Source organism: Thalassophryne amazonica, chromosome 21, assembly GCF_902500255.1.
Source record: "Thalassophryne amazonica chromosome 21, fThaAma1.1, whole genome shotgun sequence".
Lineage (NCBI taxonomy): Eukaryota > Metazoa > Chordata > Actinopteri > Batrachoidiformes > Batrachoididae > Thalassophryne > Thalassophryne amazonica.
Window position 1 is genome coordinate 18673398 of NC_047123.1, and position 20524 is coordinate 18693921.

The 20524-nt window shown below is 40.7% G+C and overlaps 1 protein-coding gene across 1 annotated transcript; it reads left to right on the top strand.

The window, feature by feature from the left end:
• Nucleotides 1–391: 391 nt before the first annotated feature.
• On the top strand, nucleotides 392–17151 carry tmem151ba (transmembrane protein 151Ba). Its single transcript, XM_034162156.1, has 2 exons — nucleotides 392–697; nucleotides 15284–17151. The coding sequence occupies exons 1-2, from the start codon at nucleotides 629–631 to the stop codon at nucleotides 16724–16726; spliced, it is 1512 nt and encodes a 503-aa protein (XP_034018047.1). The 5' UTR covers nucleotides 392–628; the 3' UTR covers nucleotides 16727–17151.
• The last annotated feature ends 3373 nt before the right edge of the window (nucleotides 17152–20524 follow it).

Sequence of the window (20524 nt, forward strand, 5' to 3'; positions counted from 1 at the left end):
TCATACTCCCATGCTGATGTCCATTATACTACAGCTGCTTCCCATCATAATGTGATCAATAAAGAGGTTGGATATTTGATTTAATCTTTTATGGCTTAAATTTCTCGCCATGGCGCTTTTATTACGCCACCCTTTGTTGTATTTGTAAAAAAAAGAAAAAAAAAAAAAGAAAAAGGCGTGCGATGATTGGCCCGCAGATGAGGTGACGCAGCCCGCAGGGGGCGGGCTTCCCCCCCTTCTGCACCGCCTCTGTCGGTTGATTGACTTGAGCAGGGCTGGGTGTTATTTACTTTGAGGTGTCGCACGTGCTGCTGTCTGATGTCTTTGTTCTGCTTCACACCCTGATGACTGGAAAGGAAATAGAAATAAATATATATGTATCTTATATGTATCTCAACCTGTCTCACGCTCCATCTCTCCATCCATCCCTGTGAAGGAGTGTCGCACAATAACCGGACGAAAAGCTGCACATCGCGGTGACGTGTTCTCACCTGGAACATGCCAGGACGATGCGTCTCGCTTTGGCTTCCTTTTGGATGATGCTCACGGGGTTTGATCTGTGCCCTGATTTGGAAAACCCCTCGTCCCGACAAGAGATCCATGTCCCGGCTTTTGTTCCGCTGTCATCATGTCCCCCGCAGCTGAAAACAGAACCACCATCGTCCCCGAGGAGGACTCCGACAGCCCCCGAGAGGAGGTGATTTTTTTTTTTTTTCTTCAGCGTTTATTACAACAACTCTGCTGAGTCATGCTTTTAATTAGTGGGTCCAAAATACGCGGAATGTTTGTGATAAAGTGGGTTTCTTATGTGATTCTCCTCCCGCATGGTTTCCAAAGTGGGCTTTAGAGGCCTCTGGAATATCCTCGTAATTTTTAAAGGGGTCTTGTTGTGCAGAATGTGTTTTTAATTTAATGTTTGCAGCAAACTATAGGAGGCTTTTTTCATGATGAACATTCTAAAAGCTGGACAATTCTACATCTGTGTGTTAAATCGATCATGGTAAAAGCAAAATTTGGGCCTGAAATGTTTGTTTTACAGGTCTGTGACATATGTCACAAAGACACGCCCATTGGTGGAAGAAGTTACTCTGATTGTTTATCTAAGTACTAATACTGCACTGTAGAACTACTCTGATCCAAATAAAGGTCAAGCAGCAGTACTAATACTGCACTGTAGAAGTACTCTGTTACAAGTAAAAGTCATGCATAGATGATGCTTAAGTACCAATAGTAATACTGCACTGCAAAAGTACTCCATTACAAGTAAAGGTTATGCATTGACATTGTTGCTTAAGTAATAGTACTAATATTGCACTGCACAAATACTCTGTTACAAGTAAAAGTCAAGCAGCAGCAGTACTAATACTGCACTGTAGAAGTACTCTGTCACAAGTAATACTGCACAGTAAAAGGACTCTGTTACAAGTAAAGGTCAAGCAACAGTAGGAATACTGCTGCACTGTAGAAGTACTCAGCCACAAGTAAAGATCCTGCATAAGACATTGTTGCTCAACTAACAGTACTTCACTGTAGAAATAGTCTAAGTAAAGATCAAGTAACAGTAGTAATACTGCACTGTAGAAATAGTCTATAATAACTAAAGATCAAGTAACAGTAGTAATACTGCACTCGTTGAAAGGTATGTTCTAGCTTTCACCTCATGAAATATTCATACCATTGAACTCATAAACATTCATCATTTGTATAATAGACGCCATCCAGCATTTAAGAGTAAATAAAAAAAGAAATGTAAAGTGAATTGTTTTGGATGAACTATTAAGAAAAAAAATGGGGAGGTGATGGTCTAGTGGTTAAGGTGTTGGGCTTGAGTCCAGAAGATCATGGGTTCAAATCCCCGCCATACTGGAAAATCACTCAGGGCCCTTGGGCAAGGCCTTTAATCCCCTATTGCTCCCGGTGTGTAGTGGGCGCCTTGTATGGCAGCATCCTGACATCGGGGTGAATGTGATGCATAATTGTAAAGCGCTTTGAGCGTCTGATGCAGATGGAAAAGTGCTATATAAATGCAGTCCATTATATATATATATATATATATATATATATACAACCCCTGGCAAAAATTATGGAATCACCGGCCTCGGAGGATGTTCATTCAGTTGTTTAATTTTGTAGAAAAAAAGCAGATCACAGACATGACACAAAACTAAAGTCATTTCAAATGGCAACTTTCTGGCTTTAAGAAACACTATAAGAAATCAAGAAAAAAAGATTGTGACAGTCAGTAACGGTTACTTTTTTAGACCAAGCAGAGGAAAAAAATATGGAATCACTCAATTCTGAGGAAAAAATTATGGAATCACCCTGTAAATTTTCATCCCCCAAATTAACACCTGCATCAAATCAGATCTGCTCATTGACATTGACCCTATGTGTCTTTTTGCAAGCAATGTTTTTTTGCAGTTTTTGCTCTATGGCAAGATGCATTATCATCTTGAAAAATGATTTCATCATCCCCAAACATCCTTTCAATTGTCCAAAATATCAACATAAACTTGTGCATTTATTGATGATGTAATGACAGCCATCTCCCCAGTGCCTTTACCTGACATGCAGCCCCATATCATCAATGACTGTGGAAATTTACATGTTCTCTTCAGGCAGTCATCTTTATAAATCTCATTGGAAAGGCACCAAACAAAAGTTCCAGCATCATCACCTTGCCCAATGCAGATTCGAGATTCATCACTGAATATGACTTTCATTCAGTCATCCACAGTCCACAATTGCTTTTCCTTAGCCCATTGTAACCTTGTTTTTTCTGTTTAGGTGTTAATGATGGCTTCCGTTTAGCTTTTCTGTATGTAAATCCCATTTCCTTTAGGCGGTTTCTTACAATTCGGTCACAGACGTTGACTCCAGTTTCCTCCCATTCGTTCCTCATTTGTTTTGTTGTACATTTTTCAATTTTTGAGACATATTGCTTTAAGTTTTCTGTCTTGACGCTTTGATGTCTTCCTTGGTCTACCAGTATGTTTGCCTTTAACAACCTTCCCATGTTGTTTGTATTTGGTCCAGAGTTTAGACACAGCTGACTGTGAACAACCAACATCTTTTGCAACATTGCGTGATGATTTACTCTATTTTAAGAGTTTGATAATCCTCTCCTTTGTTTCAATTGACATCTCTCGTGTTGGAGCCATGATTCATGTCAGTCCACTTGGTGCAACAGCTCTCCAAGGTGTGTTCACTCCTTTTTAGATGCAGACTAATGAGCAGATCTGATATGATGCAGGTGTTAGTTTTGGGGATGAAAATTTACAGGGTGATTCCATAATTTTTTCCTCAGAATTGGGTGATTCCATATTTTTTTCCTCTGCTTGGTCTAAAAAAGTAACCGTTACTGACTGCCACAATCTTTTTTTCTTGATTTCTTATAGTGTTTCTTAAAGCCAGAAAGTTGCCATTTGAAATGACTTTAGTTTTGTGTCATGTCTGTGATCTGCTTTTTTTCTACAAAATTAAACAACTGAATGAACATCCTCGGAGGCCGGTGATTCCATAATTTTTGCCAGGGGTTGTATATATATATACAGTGAGGAAATGAGTATTTGAACACCCTGCGATTTTGCAAGTTCTCCCACTTAGAAATCATGGAGGAATCATGGCCTGACATTTTCATCTTAGGTGCATGTCCACTGTGAGAGACATGATCTAAAAAAAATCCAGAAATCACAATGTATGATTTTTTTTAATCATTTATTTGTATGTTACTGCTACAAATAAGTATTTCAGCACCTGTGAAAATCAATGTTAATATTTGGTACAGTAGCCTTTGTTTGCGATTACAGAGGTCAAACGTTTCCTGTAGTTTTTCACTAGGTTTGCACACACTGCAGCAGGGATTTTGGTCCATACAGATCTTCTCTAGATCTTTCAGGTTTGGAGTTTCAGTGCCCTCCAAAGATTTTCTATTGAGTTCAGGTGGAGACTGGCCAGGCCACTCCAGGACCTTGAAATGCTTCTTACGGAGCCCCTCCTGTTTGGGGTCATTGTCATGCTGTAAGACCCAACCATGACCCATCTTCAATGCTCTTACTGAGGGAAGGAGGTTGTTTGCCAAAATCTCGCAATACTTGACCCCATCCATCCTCCCTTCAATACGGATCAGTCATCCTGTCCCCTTTGCAGAAGAGCACCCCCAGAGTATGATGTTTCCACCCCCATGCTTCATGGTTGGGATGGTTTTCTTGGGGTTGTTCTCATCCTCTAAAATGGTTAAGTGGAGTTGATTCCAAAAAGCTCTATTCTGGTCTCATCTGACCACATGACCTTCTCCCATGCCTCCTCTGGATCATCCAGATGGTCACTGGTGAACTTCAAACAGGCCTGGACATGTGCTGGCTTGAGCAGGGGGACCTTGCTGCCCTGCAGGATTTTAAACCATGACAGCATCATGTGTTACTAATGTAATCTGACTGTGGTCCCAGCTCTCTTCAGGTCACTGACCAGATCCTCCTGTGTAGTTCTGAGCTTTCTCAGAATCATCCTTACCCCACAAAGTGAGATCTTGCATGGAATCCCAGACCGAGGGAGATTGACTGTCATCTTGTGTTTCTTCCACTTTCTAATAAATAATCATAACAGTTGTTGTGTTCTACCAAGCTGCTTGCCTGTTGTCCTGTAGTCCATCCCAGCCTTGTGCGGGTCTACAGTTTTGTCCCTGGTGTCCGTAGACAACTCTTTGGTCTTGACTATGGTGGACAGGTTGGAGTGTGATTGACTGAGTGTATGAACAGGTGTCTTTTATACAGGTAACACGTTTAAACAGGTGCAATTAATACAAGTAAAGAGTGCAGAATAAGAGGGCTTCTTAAAGAAAAATTAACAGGTCTGTGAGAGCCAGAATTCTTGCTGGTTGGTAGGTGTTCAAATACTTATTTGCAGCAGTAACATACAAATAAATTATTAAAAAAAAAAAATCAATCCATTGTGAGTTCCGGATTTTTTTTTTTAGATTATGTCTCTCACAGTGGACATGCACCTAAGATGAAAATTTCAGACCCCTCCATGATTTCTAAGTGGGAGAACTTGCAAAAGCGCAGGGTGTTCAAATACTTATTTTCCTCACTGTATATACATATGAATTTCAGATGAATTGTAAAAAGTAAAACTCATATATGTATATGAGTATAACATTAGGGTGCTTAAGACTTTTGCACAGTGTTGTATATTAGCTAAAAGGGTTTTTTTTATGGAACGTTGCTGGTCTTACTGTGTCAGCAGAATGTGTACGTGCGATGAAGTTGCACTTATAGTTAATGCACCAGCGGCTGAATTCGAGAAGGTTGTGATGGAACATTTTTTAACAGGCGGCTTTATTTTCTGTGTTCATTAAAACAAAGAAAGAAACAAATAAAAAAACACAACTCTTGAATTTAAAGCTACAGTATGGAGATTCAGGGGCATCTATGAACAGAAATGGGATATAGAATTCATAACCATCTGTTCATTTACCTGCAACATCAAAGCTATAGGATCAGAATTGTTGCTTATCACAGAGTAGGCAAGGGTGCATGAATCTTAGTAGCTAAACCAGCCAAATTATGATGGGGCATAATGCAACCTCACCTCCTGCACACTGTGGCTTTACAGTACATATCTGCAAGTCCTGTTTCTGATGTAATTTTAAGGTATGTTTGCTGGTCTTGCATTATGTTTTGAATTGACGCAGGTATTGTGTATCTGCAAAAACCCATCCTCCAGTCACGTCCACCAAACTGGTACTTAAACACAAGCCGATAAATTCAAAAGGAGCCATAAAATTTGACATGATTATATTGATGGTCGTTCCAGGTTTGCACAAGCTGTGTAGTGTTTTTGCGCAGTACGCTCATCGCCACAGGGAATTCCGCTGTTAATCCCTTTTGCCCTTTGGGTGTTGGCCTGCACAGGGACTTATGAAGCATGTGAGCAAGGTGGGGAAGATAATTATGAAGAAAGTGCATCTATTATTTACGCTCTTCTCTGCTTGAAGAGCTCAGACATCATGAATTCATTTCAACAATGCAGTCAAGCTGGGAACGCTGACTATTTTTGGTCACGGCGAGCACACACAGAGGCATATTTAACTGCTTTCTCAAGCTGATCTAAAATAGCTGACATTCGTACAGTCAGATCTGAAAGACACTTTATTTATTTACATAATGTAATTTTGCCTCATATAGTGTAATTTTGCTTCTGTACACCACCATAATGGAAACGAAACAATCAAGATGTGCTTGATTTATTGTGTACACTTTCATCTTTTAGTCAAAGAGCCCATAAGTGATACGACAGACGAAATATGAGGATTGTTATCGTTAATATGAGCGATCGCTTTTGCAGCCGTTTTTCTTGACACGAATCCAGGGGATGGATACATGAACATTTCCAAGTCACTCCACGTCTTTGGCTTCATTTACATCAGTCTTTAAGAAATACAAACAGAATGGCAAATCTGTCTGGAGTGGATAGTTCTCAAAAAGTGAGTATGTGCAAAAATGAGACTAGTGAGGGATTTGATCCATTTTCTTGTATTCTTCTTCAGTCAACTCCACCATGAAACTGAACAACTTGCGATGCAAAAACCAAAATTTACACTCTGCAAAGTTTCTCCAGTCACAGCCACAAAGGCCTATAACACCTTTCGAGTTGTCATGGGTGCCTTGGTGGCTTCCTTCACTACTGTCCTTATTGTACTGACACTCAGGTTTTGAGAATGTCCTACTTGAGACATTCACCATAGAGTACCACACTGTTTACATTTGTTAATGACATATTAAGTGAAGTCCAAAAGGTATCCAGTGAGTTGGAAATGTTCATGTATCCATCCCCTGAAGCATATAAAGATAACAAGTGATGATTTGTGTGAATAATAATCCTCATATTTAGTTTGTCCTATTATTTATGAGCTCTGAAAATACATGGACTATGCATAATAATGTCTGTAATTCCTGGCTGGTTACGTCAGCCAAGGACGTAATAAAATCATTAACATTTATTTATTTATTTGTCTGTCTGTCTGTTAGCAAGGGTACGTCAAAACTACTGCACGGATTTTGACAAATGTTTCACCACAGATAGATATTAGAGCAAGGATGACTCCATTAAATTCTGGAGCTGATCCAGATCCGGATCTGGATTCTGGATCATGTTTCACTTTATATAAGCTTTGGAGGATTATTCTTAGCAGGATTACGTCAAAAATACTGCTTGGATTTCGATTAAATTTTCAACATAGATAAATATTAGGCCATGGAAGACTCCATTAAATTTTGGAAGTGATCTGGAGCCAGATTCTGGATCAAGTTTCACTTTATATAGGCTTTGAAGGATTACGTCAAAACTACTTCATGGATTCTCACCAAATGTGCACTACAAATAAATATTAGGGCATGGAAGACTCCACTGAATTTTGGAGGTGATCCGGATTCTGGATCAAGATTTCCCTTTATATACGATTTGAAGAATGACTTCAATTTTGGAGGTGATCCGGATCCAGATTGGCGGATATCAGAAATCTCTGATTGGTCGTTAATCCATGTTTTTATAAAACCCTTTGCATGAACATTTAAAGTCTACACTACAAAGCATCTTGTGACTGCTTTATTTCAACTCTATTGTGGTGATGCACAGGGGGAGGGGAACTGTCACTGTCTGAATACTTTTGGACCTGCCTAGACACACCATGTCTGTTGTGAAGACTGTGACTGAATTTGGCTTGAATCTATCTTGACTGTGGGTTTTAGATGTTGGTCCCAGAAGGCTTGATTAGGCCGCAGAGCCTGCACTGGGATTTGCAATGCCACGAGGTGATAAAAGATGGCACCAGCTTTATGATGCCAGAGAGATTAGACAGCTTTTTATTTTATGAGGGTTTTTTTCCCTTCTTCTTCTGGTTGCTTGACTTGGAATGTTGGGCCTGCCCCTGCAATAAAATTTTTTTATTATTATTTTACATTAATCTACGCTCTATAAGAAGAAGACTTACTGTAGAGTGAGTACCCAACTACTTTGGGCGCCTTGGGGCAACTGTTTGTTGTGATTTGGCGCTATATAAGAAAAAGGTTGATTGATAATCATAATACGTAGACACCACAAAACCTTTGACACCTGCTTCACAGATTCTTCATAGGATGGAGGCCAATACAACTCATATTTTACGAGTGTGCTCCTTCTCTCTCAAGCACACAGTTAACATTACATGTGTAAAATATACAATGAAAGTCAACTGAGAACAATCACTGAATGAAATAAAGACCATCACCATCAGCCATCATCTTTCTGTTGGACTGCTTCACCTCAGGGAGCTTTGGTGGCCGCTGTCCACTGTGCGCTGTGAAAGGTTGGCAATAATCTGTGGACTCTCCAGAAATGCTGGCATGCTCTGGTTTAAAGGGAGGGGCAGGTATCATTCCGATTGATTGATGTGTTTGGGATATCATATACCTATGCCTAAAGAACATGGTAAATACAACCCCTTTATGCCCTGGGCCAGATACTTTTCAAATAGCAAAAGGTGTTAGGGCATGCCCCAAATTAGCCTGTGCCCTCTGCCCAATTTGATTCTGCATCTGCATTCAAAACAAGGTCATCTATCTTTTTATGAAGCAAGTGCTTCATTTAGTGTTTAAAATATTTCAAAGCAATGAATCATTTCCTGGATAAATTGTTTCATTTATTCAAGCGCTTCAGAACACTGAATTGCAATCAGAAGCAATTGTTCTCATTAGCCACATGTTCTCCCTGAACTGCTGGCTGTCTGAGTGGTGTCCAAAAAATGAGGTGGGCTTCATAGATAATTGGCAAAGCTTCTGGGGAAAACCTGGTCTTGTTAGGAGAGACGGCATCCATCCCACTTTGGATGGAGCAGCTCTCATTTCTAGAAATCTGGCCAATTTTCTTAAATCCTCCAAACCGTGACTATCCAGGGTTGGGACCAGGAAGCAGAGTTGTAGTCTTACACACCTCTCTGCAGCTTCTCTCCCCCTGCCATCCCCTCATTACCCCATCCCTGTAGAGACGGTGCCTGCTCCCAGACCACCAATAACCAGCAAAAATCTATTTAAGCATAAAAATTCAAAAAGAAAAAATAATATAGCACCTTCAACTCCACCACAGACTAAAACAGTTAAATGTGGTCTATTAAACATTAGATCTCTCTCTTCTAAGTCTCTGTTAGTAAATGATATAATAATTGATCAACATATTGATTTATTCTGCCTTACAGAAACCTAGTTACAGCAGGATGAATATGTTAGTTTAAATGAGTCAACACCCCCGAGTCACACTAACTGTCAGAACGCTCGTAGCACGGGCCGAGGCGGAGGATTAGCAGCAATCTTCCACTCCAGCTTATTAATTAATCAAAAACCCAGACAGAGCTTTAATTCATTTGAAAGCTTGACTCTTAGTCTTGTCCATCCAAATTGGAAGTCCCAAAAACCAGTTTTATTTGTTGTTATCTATCGTCCACCTGGTCGTTACTGTGAGTTTCTCTGTGAATTTTCGGACCTTTTAGTGCTTAGCTCAGATAAGATAATTATAGTGGGCGATTTTAACATCCACACAGATGCTGAGAATGACAGCCTCAACACTGCATTTAATCTATTGTTAGACTCGATTGGCTTTGCTCAAAATGTAAATGAGTCCACCCACCACTTTAATCATACCTTAGATCTTGTTCTGACTTATGGTATGGAAATTGAAGACTTAACAGTATTCCCTGAAAACCCCCTTCTGTCTGATCATTTCTTAATAACATTTACATTTACTCTGATGGACTACCCAGCAGTGGGGAATACGTTTCATTACAGTAGAAGTCTTTCAGAAAGTGCTGTAACTAGGTTTAAGGATATGATTCCTTCTTTATGTTCTCCAATGCCATATACCAACACAGGGCAGAGTAGCTACCTAAACTCTGTGAGTGAGATAGATTATCTCGTCAATAGTTTTATATCCTCTTTGAGGACAACTTTGGATGCTGTAGCTCCTCTGAAAAAGAGAGCCTTCAATCAGAAGTGCCTGACTCCATGGTATAACTCACAAACTTGCAGCTTAAAGCAGATAACCCGTAAGTTGGAGAGGAAATGGCGTTTCACTAATTTAGAAGATCTTCACTTAGCCTGGAAAAAGAGTCTGTTGCTCTATAAAAAAGCCCTCCGTAAAGCTAGGACATCTTACTACTCATCACTAATTGAAGAAAATAAGAACAACCCCAGGTTTCTTTTCAGCACTGTAGCCAGGATGACAGAGTCAGAGCTCTATTGAGCCGAGTATTCCTTTAACTTTAACTAGTAATGACTTCATGACTTTCTTTGCTAATAAAATTTTAACTATTAGAGAAAAAATTACTCATAACCATCCCAAAGACATATCGTTCTCTTTGGTTGCTTTCAGTGATGCCGGTATTTGGTTAGACTCTTTCTCTCCGATTGTTCTGTCTGAGTTATTTTCATTAGTTACTTCCTCCAAACCATCAACATGTCTATTAGACCCCATTCCTACCAGGCTGCTCAAGGAAGCCCTACCATTAATTAATGCTTCGGTCTTAAATATGATCAATCTATCTTTATTAGTTGGCTACGTACCACAGGCTTTTAAGGTGGCAGTAATTAAACCATTACTTAAAAAGCCATCACTTGACCCAGCTATCTTAGCTAATTATAGGCCAATCTCCAACCTTCCTTTTCTCTCAAAAATTCTTGAAAGGGTAGTTGTAAAACAGCTAACTGATCATCTGCAGAGGAATGGTCTATTTGAAGAGTTTCAGTCAGGTTTTAGAATTCATCATAGTACAGAAACAGCATTAGTGAAGGTTACAAATTATCTTCTTATGGCCTCAGACAGTGGACTCATCTCTGTGCTTTTCTGTTAGACCTCTGTGCTGCTTTTGATACTGTTGACCATAAAATTTTATTACAGAGGTTAGAGCATGCTATAGGTATTAAAGGCACTGCGCTGCAGTGGTTTGAATCATATTTATCTAATAGATTACAATTTGTTCATGTAAATGGGGAATCTTCTTCACAGACTAAGGTTAATTATGGAGTTCCACAAGGTTCTGTGCTAGGACCAAGTTTATTCACTTTATACATGCTTCCCTTAGGCAGTATTATTAGACAGCATTGCTTAAATTTTCATTGTTACGCAAATGATACCCAGCTTTATCTATCCATGAAGCCAGAGGACACACACCAATTAGCTAAACTGCAGGATTGTCTTACAGACATAAAGACATGGATGACCTCTAATTTCCTGCTTTTAAACTCAGATAAAACTGAAGTTATTGTACTTGGCCCCACAAATCTTAGAAACATGGTGTCTAACCAGATCCTTACTCTGGATGGCATTACCCTGACCTCTAGTAATACTGTGAGAAATCTTGGAGTCGTTTTTGATCAGGATATGTCATTCAATGCGCATATTAAACAAATATGTAGGACTGTTTTTTTGCATTTGCGCAATATCTCTAAAATTAGAAAGGTCTTGTCTCAGAGTGATGCTGAAAAACTAATTCATGCATTTATTTCCTCTAGGCTGGACTATTGTAATTCATTATTATCAGGTTGTCCTAAAAGTTCCCTGAAAAGCCTTCAGTTAATTCAAAATGCTGCAGCTAGAGTGCTGACAGGGACTAGAAGGAGAGAGCATATCTCACCCATATTGGCTTCTCTTCATTGGCTTCCTGTTAATTCTAGAATAGAATTGAAAATTCTTCTTACTTATAAGGTTTTGAATAATCAGGTCCCATCTTATCTTAGGGACCTCATAGTACCATATCACCCCAATAGAGCGCTTCACTCTCAGACGGGTGACCCTGAACCATCCCTTAGTTATGCTGCTATAGACTTAGACTGCTGGGGGGTTCCCATGATGCACTGTGTGTTTCTTTCTCTTTTTGCTCTGTATGCACCACTCTGCATTTAATCATTAGTGATTGATCTCTGCTCCCCTCCACCGCATGTCTTTTTCCTGATTCTCTCCCTCAGCCCCAACCAGTCCCAGCAGAAGACTGCCCCTCCCTGAGCCTGGTTCTGCTGGAAGTTTCTTCCTGTTAAAAGGGAGTTTTTCCTTCCCACTGTCGCCAAGTGCTTGCTCACAGGGGGTCGTTTTGACCGTTGGGGTTTTTCCGTAATTATTGTATGGCTTTGCCTTACAATATAAAGCGCCTTGGGGCAACTGTTTGTTGTGATTTGGCGCTATATAAATAAAATTGATTTGATTTGATTAATTTTTTTGAGCATTTCAAAACAGTGAATCTTTTTTTGAAACAACTGTTTAATTTTGATTTTTAATTTCAATTTTAGCTGTACTGATTTATTTATTTGTTGTCATTGTTGTTTTTGGAGACTTTCAACATAGTATTTTCTGAACAAATACACATCCACTGTCCAATAAATGTCATCATTGTTTTGAGCTTTCAAAATAATGAACCGTTTTTGAAAAAAAAAAAAAATGCTTAATTTGGTTTGTTGAGCTTTTTGAAACAAACATTTTCACAAGAAAGGAATCTCTGTTGTCTTATTAATGTTATCATCATAAGTGTTTTGAGTGTTTCGAAATGGAGAATTACTTTCTAAATCAATAGGTCTTTCTGAACCATATTCTGAAACAATTTCTCTCTTTTTTTAGTTTTTGAAAACTATCCACTATCCTTGAGGTATCATCATAGTGTTTTGAGCATTTCAAAACATTGAACCATTTCTTAACACAACTGTTTCATTTCATAGCTTCACTGTTTCAAAACAATGAATCAAATAATTGGTCTGTTTCATTCAAAGCATCAAAAAGCCTAATTTCTGTCAAGACTATGTGTGAGGGGGGGTATACCCCTAAAAGACATCCCCTGTCTCCGCCTATGGCTCTATGCTGTCTCATTTGCTGGTACGATGGCCAGTACTAGTGATACCAGAGTGTAATCAGATACTGCAGCTAAAGAGTTGAATTAAATTACAAAATATAATGTACCAATGTGTGATAAATAACTATTCAATCAGACTTGCATACAATATATTTATATAGCTTTTCTTAAAAAGAGTATTTGGATTATCAACACAAACCAGGATGTAAGCAGTTGGCTTACTTCATGCATAAACTATGAAAAAGCACTTAGAATGCAGAATATTGTCCTAAATATTTAATTAACCAGTCACAGTTCCTAAGTGTTTTTAATTTTATACCTAACAGACATTTGCTCATATTTACAGTACATTTAGTAATTACAATAAAGTTTTTATAAAAAATATACTCAACAGGATTCAAACCTCCATCACATTCTCTTTATTTAGTTAAACTCCAAACCTAATTCTAATCCACAGTTTAAATTTGAGGTATCATACAGGAACTGCCTGAGCAAAGCCATAATGCTCTGGATCTGTGGCTGACAGACATCACACAGATGTTGGTTATTGATCTTTAACCCTGATTGCGGACTTGTGAACCTGATCACTGATATTTTTTCTCCATCACCGATCTTGATGTTTGACTTTGATGACTAATCTTTAATAATCTTCTACACCTCTGAGCCTGAAGTTTGAACTTCAATCCTGATTGCTTACCTTAGCTTTTTTTTTTATTTCTGTACCCAAACACTGATCTCGATCACTGACTTTGATCCTGATTCCTGACCTTACGATTTTGTTTTTTTGCCTGAACACTGATATCTGCAAGTTTACTGTGTGCCTGATCCTATCAGATCTCAGAAGCAGTGGGTCCTAGTTAGTGGGTCCTGACACTGATATCTAATCCTGATCATTACATACAACTTTGATCCTGAGCTCTGATCCTGATTGATTACCTTTGATCTTCAATACTGTACTCTGAACTCTGATGCTAATCCTGGCCTATCACAGTTGCACAACATTGATCCTGATTGCTGATAGTGATTCCTTTGAGTCTGAAATCAGGATCAAAGGGCAATGCCCATGAACCTATTCATGAGTGTTTGATCCTAAACACTGTCCTTTGAATCACTCATTCATTTAAATCAGGACCAATCAATCAATCAATCAATTTTTTTATATAGCGCCAAATCACAACAAACAGTTGCCCCAAGGCGCTTTATATTGTAAGGCAAGGCCATACAATAATTATGTAAAACCCCAACGGTCAAAACGACCCCCTGTGAGCAAGCACTTGGCTACAGTGGGAAGGAAAAACTCCCTTTTAACAGGAAGAAACCTCCAGCAGAACCAGGCTCAGGGAGGGGCAGTCTTCTGCTGGGACTGGTTGGGGCTGAGGGAGAGAACCAGGAAAAAGACATGCTGTGGAGGGGAGCAGAGATCGCTCACTAATGATTAAATGCAGAGTGGTGCATACAGAGCAAAAAGAGAAAGAAACAGTGCATCACTGGAACCCCCCAGCAGTCTACGTCTATAGCAGCATAACTAAGGGATGGTTCAGGGTCACCTGATCCAGCCCTAACTATAAGCTTTAGCAAAAAGGAAATTTTTAAGCCTAATCTTAAAAGTAGAGAGGGTGTCTGTCTCCCTGATCTGAACTGGGAGCTGGTTCCACAGGAGAGGAGCCTGAAAGCTGAAGGCTCTGCCTCCCATTCTACTCTTACAAACCCTAGGAACTACAAGTAAGCCTGCAGTCTGAGAGCGAAGCGCTCTATTGGGGTGATATGGTACTATGAGGTCCCTAAGATAAGATGGGACCTGATTATTCAAAACCTTATAAGTAAGAAGAAGAATTTTAAATTCTATTCTAGAATTAACAGGAAGCCAATGAAGAGAGGCCAATATGGGTGAGATATGCTCTCTCCTTCTAGTCCCCTGTCAGTACTCTAGCTGCAGCATTTTGAATTAACTGAAGGCTTTTTAGGGAACTTTTAGGACAACCTGATAATAATGAATTACAATAGTCCAGCCTAGAGGAAATAAATGCATGAATTAGTTTTTCAGCATCACTCTGAGACAAGACCTTTCTGATTTTAGAGATATTGCGTAAATGCAAAAAAGCAGTCCTACATATTTGTTTAATATGCGCTTTGAATGACATATCCTGATCAAAAATGACTCCAAGACCACTGTTTAATAGGTTCTTCTTAGTGTTTTGTGCTCACAATCAACCCAACAAACACACACTGATGGTAACATAACCTTTGTTGAGGTAATTAATTGCTAATGAGGTAACTGAGTTGAGTTTCTAAGAAGTGTAAAGTATTTTGTATTTTTCCACTCAAGAATACAGTTGGATTTAATGAACAATGTATAATGAAAATCCATCTGTTGTGTTATTCAACTGATTTATTGTTGTTGTCGTCTGATGTTCTGTGCAGCAGCGGCCACTGAAACAGACCCTCAGTAAATCTTTGTGCCAGGAAACCCACTGGAAATGTCTTCTGCTGTCTCTGCTGATATATGGGTGTGTCGGAGCCATGATTTGGTGTCAGGTGACCAAGGTGACGCGTCTGTCTTTCGACAGCGCGTACAAAGGAAAGTCCATGATGTACCACGACAGTCCCTGCTCCAATGGCTACATCTACATCCCCCTGGCCTTCCTGGTCATGCTGTACGTGGTCTACCTGGTGGAGTGCTGGCACTTCTACACCAGGAATGAGTTGCAGTACAAGGTGGATGTGGACAACGTGGCGGAGCGCATCCAGAGAATGCAGCAGACAACCCCTTGCATCTGGTGGAAGGCCATCAGTTACCATTATGTCAGGAGGACCAGGCAGGTGACGCGCTACCGTAACGGCGATGCCTACACCACTACACAAGTCTACCATGAGCGAGTCAACACCCACGTGGCCGAGGCAGAGTTTGACTATGTGAACTGTGGCGTTAAGGATGTCTCAAAGCACCTGCTGGGGCTGGAGGGCTTCCCCATCACCAGGCTGAGATTCACCAAGTGCTTCAGCTTTGCCAATGTGGAGTCTGAGAACTCGTACCTGACTCAACGGGCCCGTTTTTTTACAGAAAACGAGGGCCTGGATGACTACATGGAGGCCCGCGAAGGAATGCATCTAAAGAATGTAGACTTTAAGGAGTTTATGATTGCCTTTTCTGACCCCAACCACCTTCCATGGTACACATCCACTTGCGCATTTTGGGTGGCCGCTGCCGTCACCCTTTCCTGGCCTCTGCGGGTGTTTACAGAGTACCATACCGCCTACGTCCACTACCATGTGGAGAAGCTCTTTGGCTTTGACTTTGTGGCGGTGACAGCAGCTGAAGATCGCCCATATTGCCGACACATCCCTCGGGTCAACACAATTGACAGCACAGAGTTGGAGTGGCACATCCGCTCCAACCAACAGCTGGTACCGAGCTACTCGGAGGCCATTCTCACGGACCTGGCCCAGTTCTCAGAGAGCTGCAATAACTACTCCACAAGTGGCACCTACAGTAGCTACAGGCAGAACTGTGAACGCTGCCACCGCGCCATCAGCAGCTCCTCCATCTTCTCTCGCAGTGCTCTCAGCATCTGCAACTCAGCGAGCCCGCGCATTCCCTTCAGCGCAAGCCGCTTCTCGCTGGGCCGGCTGTACGGCTCCCGATGCAGCTTCCTGTGGAGGAGCGGCGGCAGCCTAAACGAGCAGTCCTGCCCGTCAGAGAGCACGCGATGCCTGTCGGGCCAGCAGACCAGTGAGGAGAACCCTCCAGCTTATCAGGATGCTCAGTACTTCCCAGTGCTCATTGTACATAGCAGTGAAGGTTGCCTCAACCACAACCACCGCACCCTGCACAGAAATGGCTCCTGTGTTGAGACCGCTCTATGATCGATGGCGGCCACACCTACTGGCTGAGAAAGGACGTCATAATTCCCTTTACTGAAGGGGGCACAGGGAGATAACCCTCAAACATTTGCCTCTCCCTTTAACAACAAGGATTACTGGCTCACCCGTAAGTGACCATAGATCAGGATTTCTTCAGCTACTTCCAAAGAATCCATGACCTCAAATCGGACATAACGTATGCCTGGAAAAGTCCTCTCAGTACACTCAATATGTCAGGGAAAACACATTTAATACTCTTGATATGACTGTTGTTTAAAATGTGGCTTTAAATACCAAACTGACCTGCAGACAACCTCTATGAAGATGAAGAAAGAAGCCTAGCGGGTAGTATTCTCCTGCAAATGCCATATTTGTACAGTAGATCTCAGCCACAGACAATCTGCAAGGATATTATTATGTCTGGAGTATATGAAGCTCAAACTGTAGGTTAGGTCACTGGTACCTTATAAAGATGCAAAGAAATAGAAGGAATATGACAACTTGTTAACTTCTGAATTATGAATGAACAAGTGATGGAAAAACAGGAACAAACAGTGCATGTCGTGTGAATCATGAGGGAAAATCCAACAACCATCACACACAAAGTCATGAACTCTACCTCGGGGTGAGTCGGTTACACCAAAATACTAAAACGATCATAAAAATCTGAATTAAAAATGATCACGTCAGTGCAGTAAATCAGGCAGCAGCCAAAATTCATATGTAATCACAGTTCTTACTATTACCGTGCGCAAAATGATACTTATGCTTTTTTCTGCACACTTTTACAAAATTGCCAAACTTTCTCTGTTAAAATATCAAAAATGCGACACGCTTTTCACAGGTTTCATGTCACAGAGGAGGATCAGCAGGAGGCTTATTCCATGTCCTCCTTATCCCTGCTTGTCCACTTTCAGCTACTTTTACACAAAATAACCCTCTGATCTGCACCACATGAATCCAATTATCCACTTTTGTTTGGCTCACGATTTATCCCAATGCAACAAAAAGTTTTAAACATGTTTAAAACATGTTTAAAACTTTCCCCGATTGCCCACAATGTTCTACAACGCTACATTTACCGCCAATTACACTTGATTGGGTATGCAATTTCACCCCGCAATCGTACACAATCAGGTACCAAAATCTAAAATCAAAGCAGGGGTATGTACAATCATTTAAAGTCTGAACTGAAATGAACTGAATTAATTTTTTAAACTCACACACACACTGTTGTGGTCATACATTTAAATACACTCATCATAGTCATGAATGTTGGTGAAATAATGGTCTTTCAATGATTTTATTCCACTGGTCTTTTTGGGGTAGAATGAATGTACGTCTGTAATAAATAAAGAAAAATCTACACAGCGACAAAAATATCCATACACCCACTTAGATTAATTCAGTAGTGATGAAAATTCCAAAATGTCTTAACTTGGCGTGCCCGCTTAAATTCCTGTTCATAATCATGACTCAGTACAGCTGCAAGTTTCTCTGTATCAAAATAAAGCAGGCTTGTTTGACAGCATTAACAGGATTGCCCAATATAGTGTAACAGGAAAAACAAGCATATGAGTGTAGCTTTACATGTCAGAAATATCTCTTTGAGCCATTTCTAAACAACTGCAGATTCCAATATCATGAGGTCAAACAATTTTATGCAAGTACAAATTATTGGGAGGCGTGGAACATTGCCAAGGTCTAAAAGAAGCTTCAAACTGTCACCCTCAGCTGAGAGGAAATTGGTCTGGATGATCAGGAAGCATCAAGGCACAGATGTGCTATAAACCGGAAGCCCCTTGAACACCAGTGTTACTGTCAACACTCAACTGCTCCAAAAAAATGACTCCTTCAAACTGATTCAAATTTGCAGCTCAACACATGGACAAAGAAAAAAAACTACTGAAGGAATAACAAAGACGCAAAACTACGAGGGCTGTCAATAAAGTAAGGGTCCTTTTTATTTTTTTCAAAAACTATATGGATTTCATTCATATGTTTTTACGTCAGACATGCTTGAACCCTCGTGCGCATGCGTGAGTTTTTCCACGCCTGTCGGTGACGTCATTCGCCTGTGAGCACTCCTTGTGGGAGGAGTCGTCCAGCCCCTCGTCGGAATTCCTTTGTCTGAGAAGTTGCTGAGAGACTGGCGCTTTGTTTGATCAAAATTTTTTCTAAACCTGTGAGACACATCGAAGTGGACACGGTTCGAAAAATTAAGCTGGTTTTCAGTGAAAATTTTAACGGCTGATGAGAGATTTTGAGGTGATTCTGTCGCTTTAAGGACTTCCCACGGTGCAAGACGTCGCTCAGCGCTCTCAGCCGCCGTCGTCAGCCTGTTCAAGCTGAAAACCTCCACATTTCAGGCTCTATTGATCCAGGACGTCGTGAGAGAACAGAGAAGTTTCAGAAGAAGTCGGTTTCAGCATTTTATCCGGATATTCCATTGTTAAAGGAGATTTTTTTAATGAAAGACGTGCGGACGGATCCGCGCGTCAGGACGCAGCCGACGCGGTGCGGCGGCACAGGAAAAACACCTCCGTGTTGATAACCATTTGTAAAATCCAGGCGGCTTTTGATGGCTTTCAGTGGAGTGAGTATATGAGAAATTGTTTAACAGGCAGGACATGTTCCAACTTGTCCTTAAGGCTTTCAACAGAGGTGTTTTTCCTGTGGCGGAGCGCTGCGGCGGCTGCGTCCCGACGCGCGGACCCGTCCGCACGTCTTTCATTAAAAAATCTCCTTTAACAGTGGAATATCCGGATAAAATGCTGAAACCGACTTCTTCTGAAACTTCTCTGTTCTCTCACGACGTCCTGGATCAATAGAACCTGAAATGTGGAGGTTTTCAGCTTGAACAGGCTGACGACGGCGGCTGAGAGCGCTGAGCGACGTCTCGCACCGTGGGAAGTCCTTAAAGCGACAGAATCACCTCAAAATCTCTCATCAGCCGTTAAAATTTTCACTGAAAACCAGCTTAATTTTTCGAACCGTGTCCACTTCGATGTGTCTCATAGGTTTAGAAAAAATTTTGATCAAACAACGCGCCAGTCTCTCAGCAACTTCTCAGACAAAGGAATTCCGACGAGGGGCTGGACGACTCCTCCCACAAGGAGTGCTCACAGGCGAATGACGTCACCGACAGGCGTGGAAAAACTCACGCATGCGCACGAGGGTTCAAGCATGTCTGACGTAAAAACATATGAATGAAATCCATATAGTTTTTGAAAAAAATAAAAAGGACCGTTACTTTATTGACAGCCCTCGTATGTCCAAATTATTTAACAAAACCACAAACCGTCAGCTAGATGATTTAAAATTGGATGTAACTTGGTACTCCAACAAAACAATGACACCAAAGACATCCAAGTTCAATGTGGAATGGATAAAGCAGACTGACATGAAGCTTTAAGACATGGTCTTCCAATAGGTCTAACCTCAACCCTGTCAAAAAATATCTGGGCTGTTCTTAAAAGCTGAGTCTGTGGTAGGAAACCAACTAATTTTATTGAACCCTACCAATTCTGCCAAGATAAGTGGTCAAACAACCAACTGTAAATCTGCCAGGCATGTGTTGATGGCACCCATGGTGGTGCCCACAAGCATGTGATGGAGGAGAAACTTGCAAAGAGACATCCAGGAAGCTATATGAATATTTCTGACCATGTTGATTTGAGAAAACTTCTAAATAAAATTTCTGCACCAAATTATTTTATTAAAAATGTTTGAATCATTCTTGCCTCCCAGTTAAGAATAGGTCAGAGGAATTACTGAAAGCCCAATACACCACCATTTACG

What these genes read in the sequence shown, in the direction of transcription:
- tmem151ba (XM_034162156.1), top strand. Translation starts at nt 629, where the DNA reads ATGTCCCCCGCAGCTGAAAACAGAACCACCATCGTCCCCGAGGAGGAC. An exon ending in CCGACAGCCCCCGAGAGGAG is followed by an intron (nt 698 to 15,283) that starts GTGATTTTTTTT and finishes TGTTCTGTGCAG; the next exon opens with CAGCGGCCACTGAAACAGAC.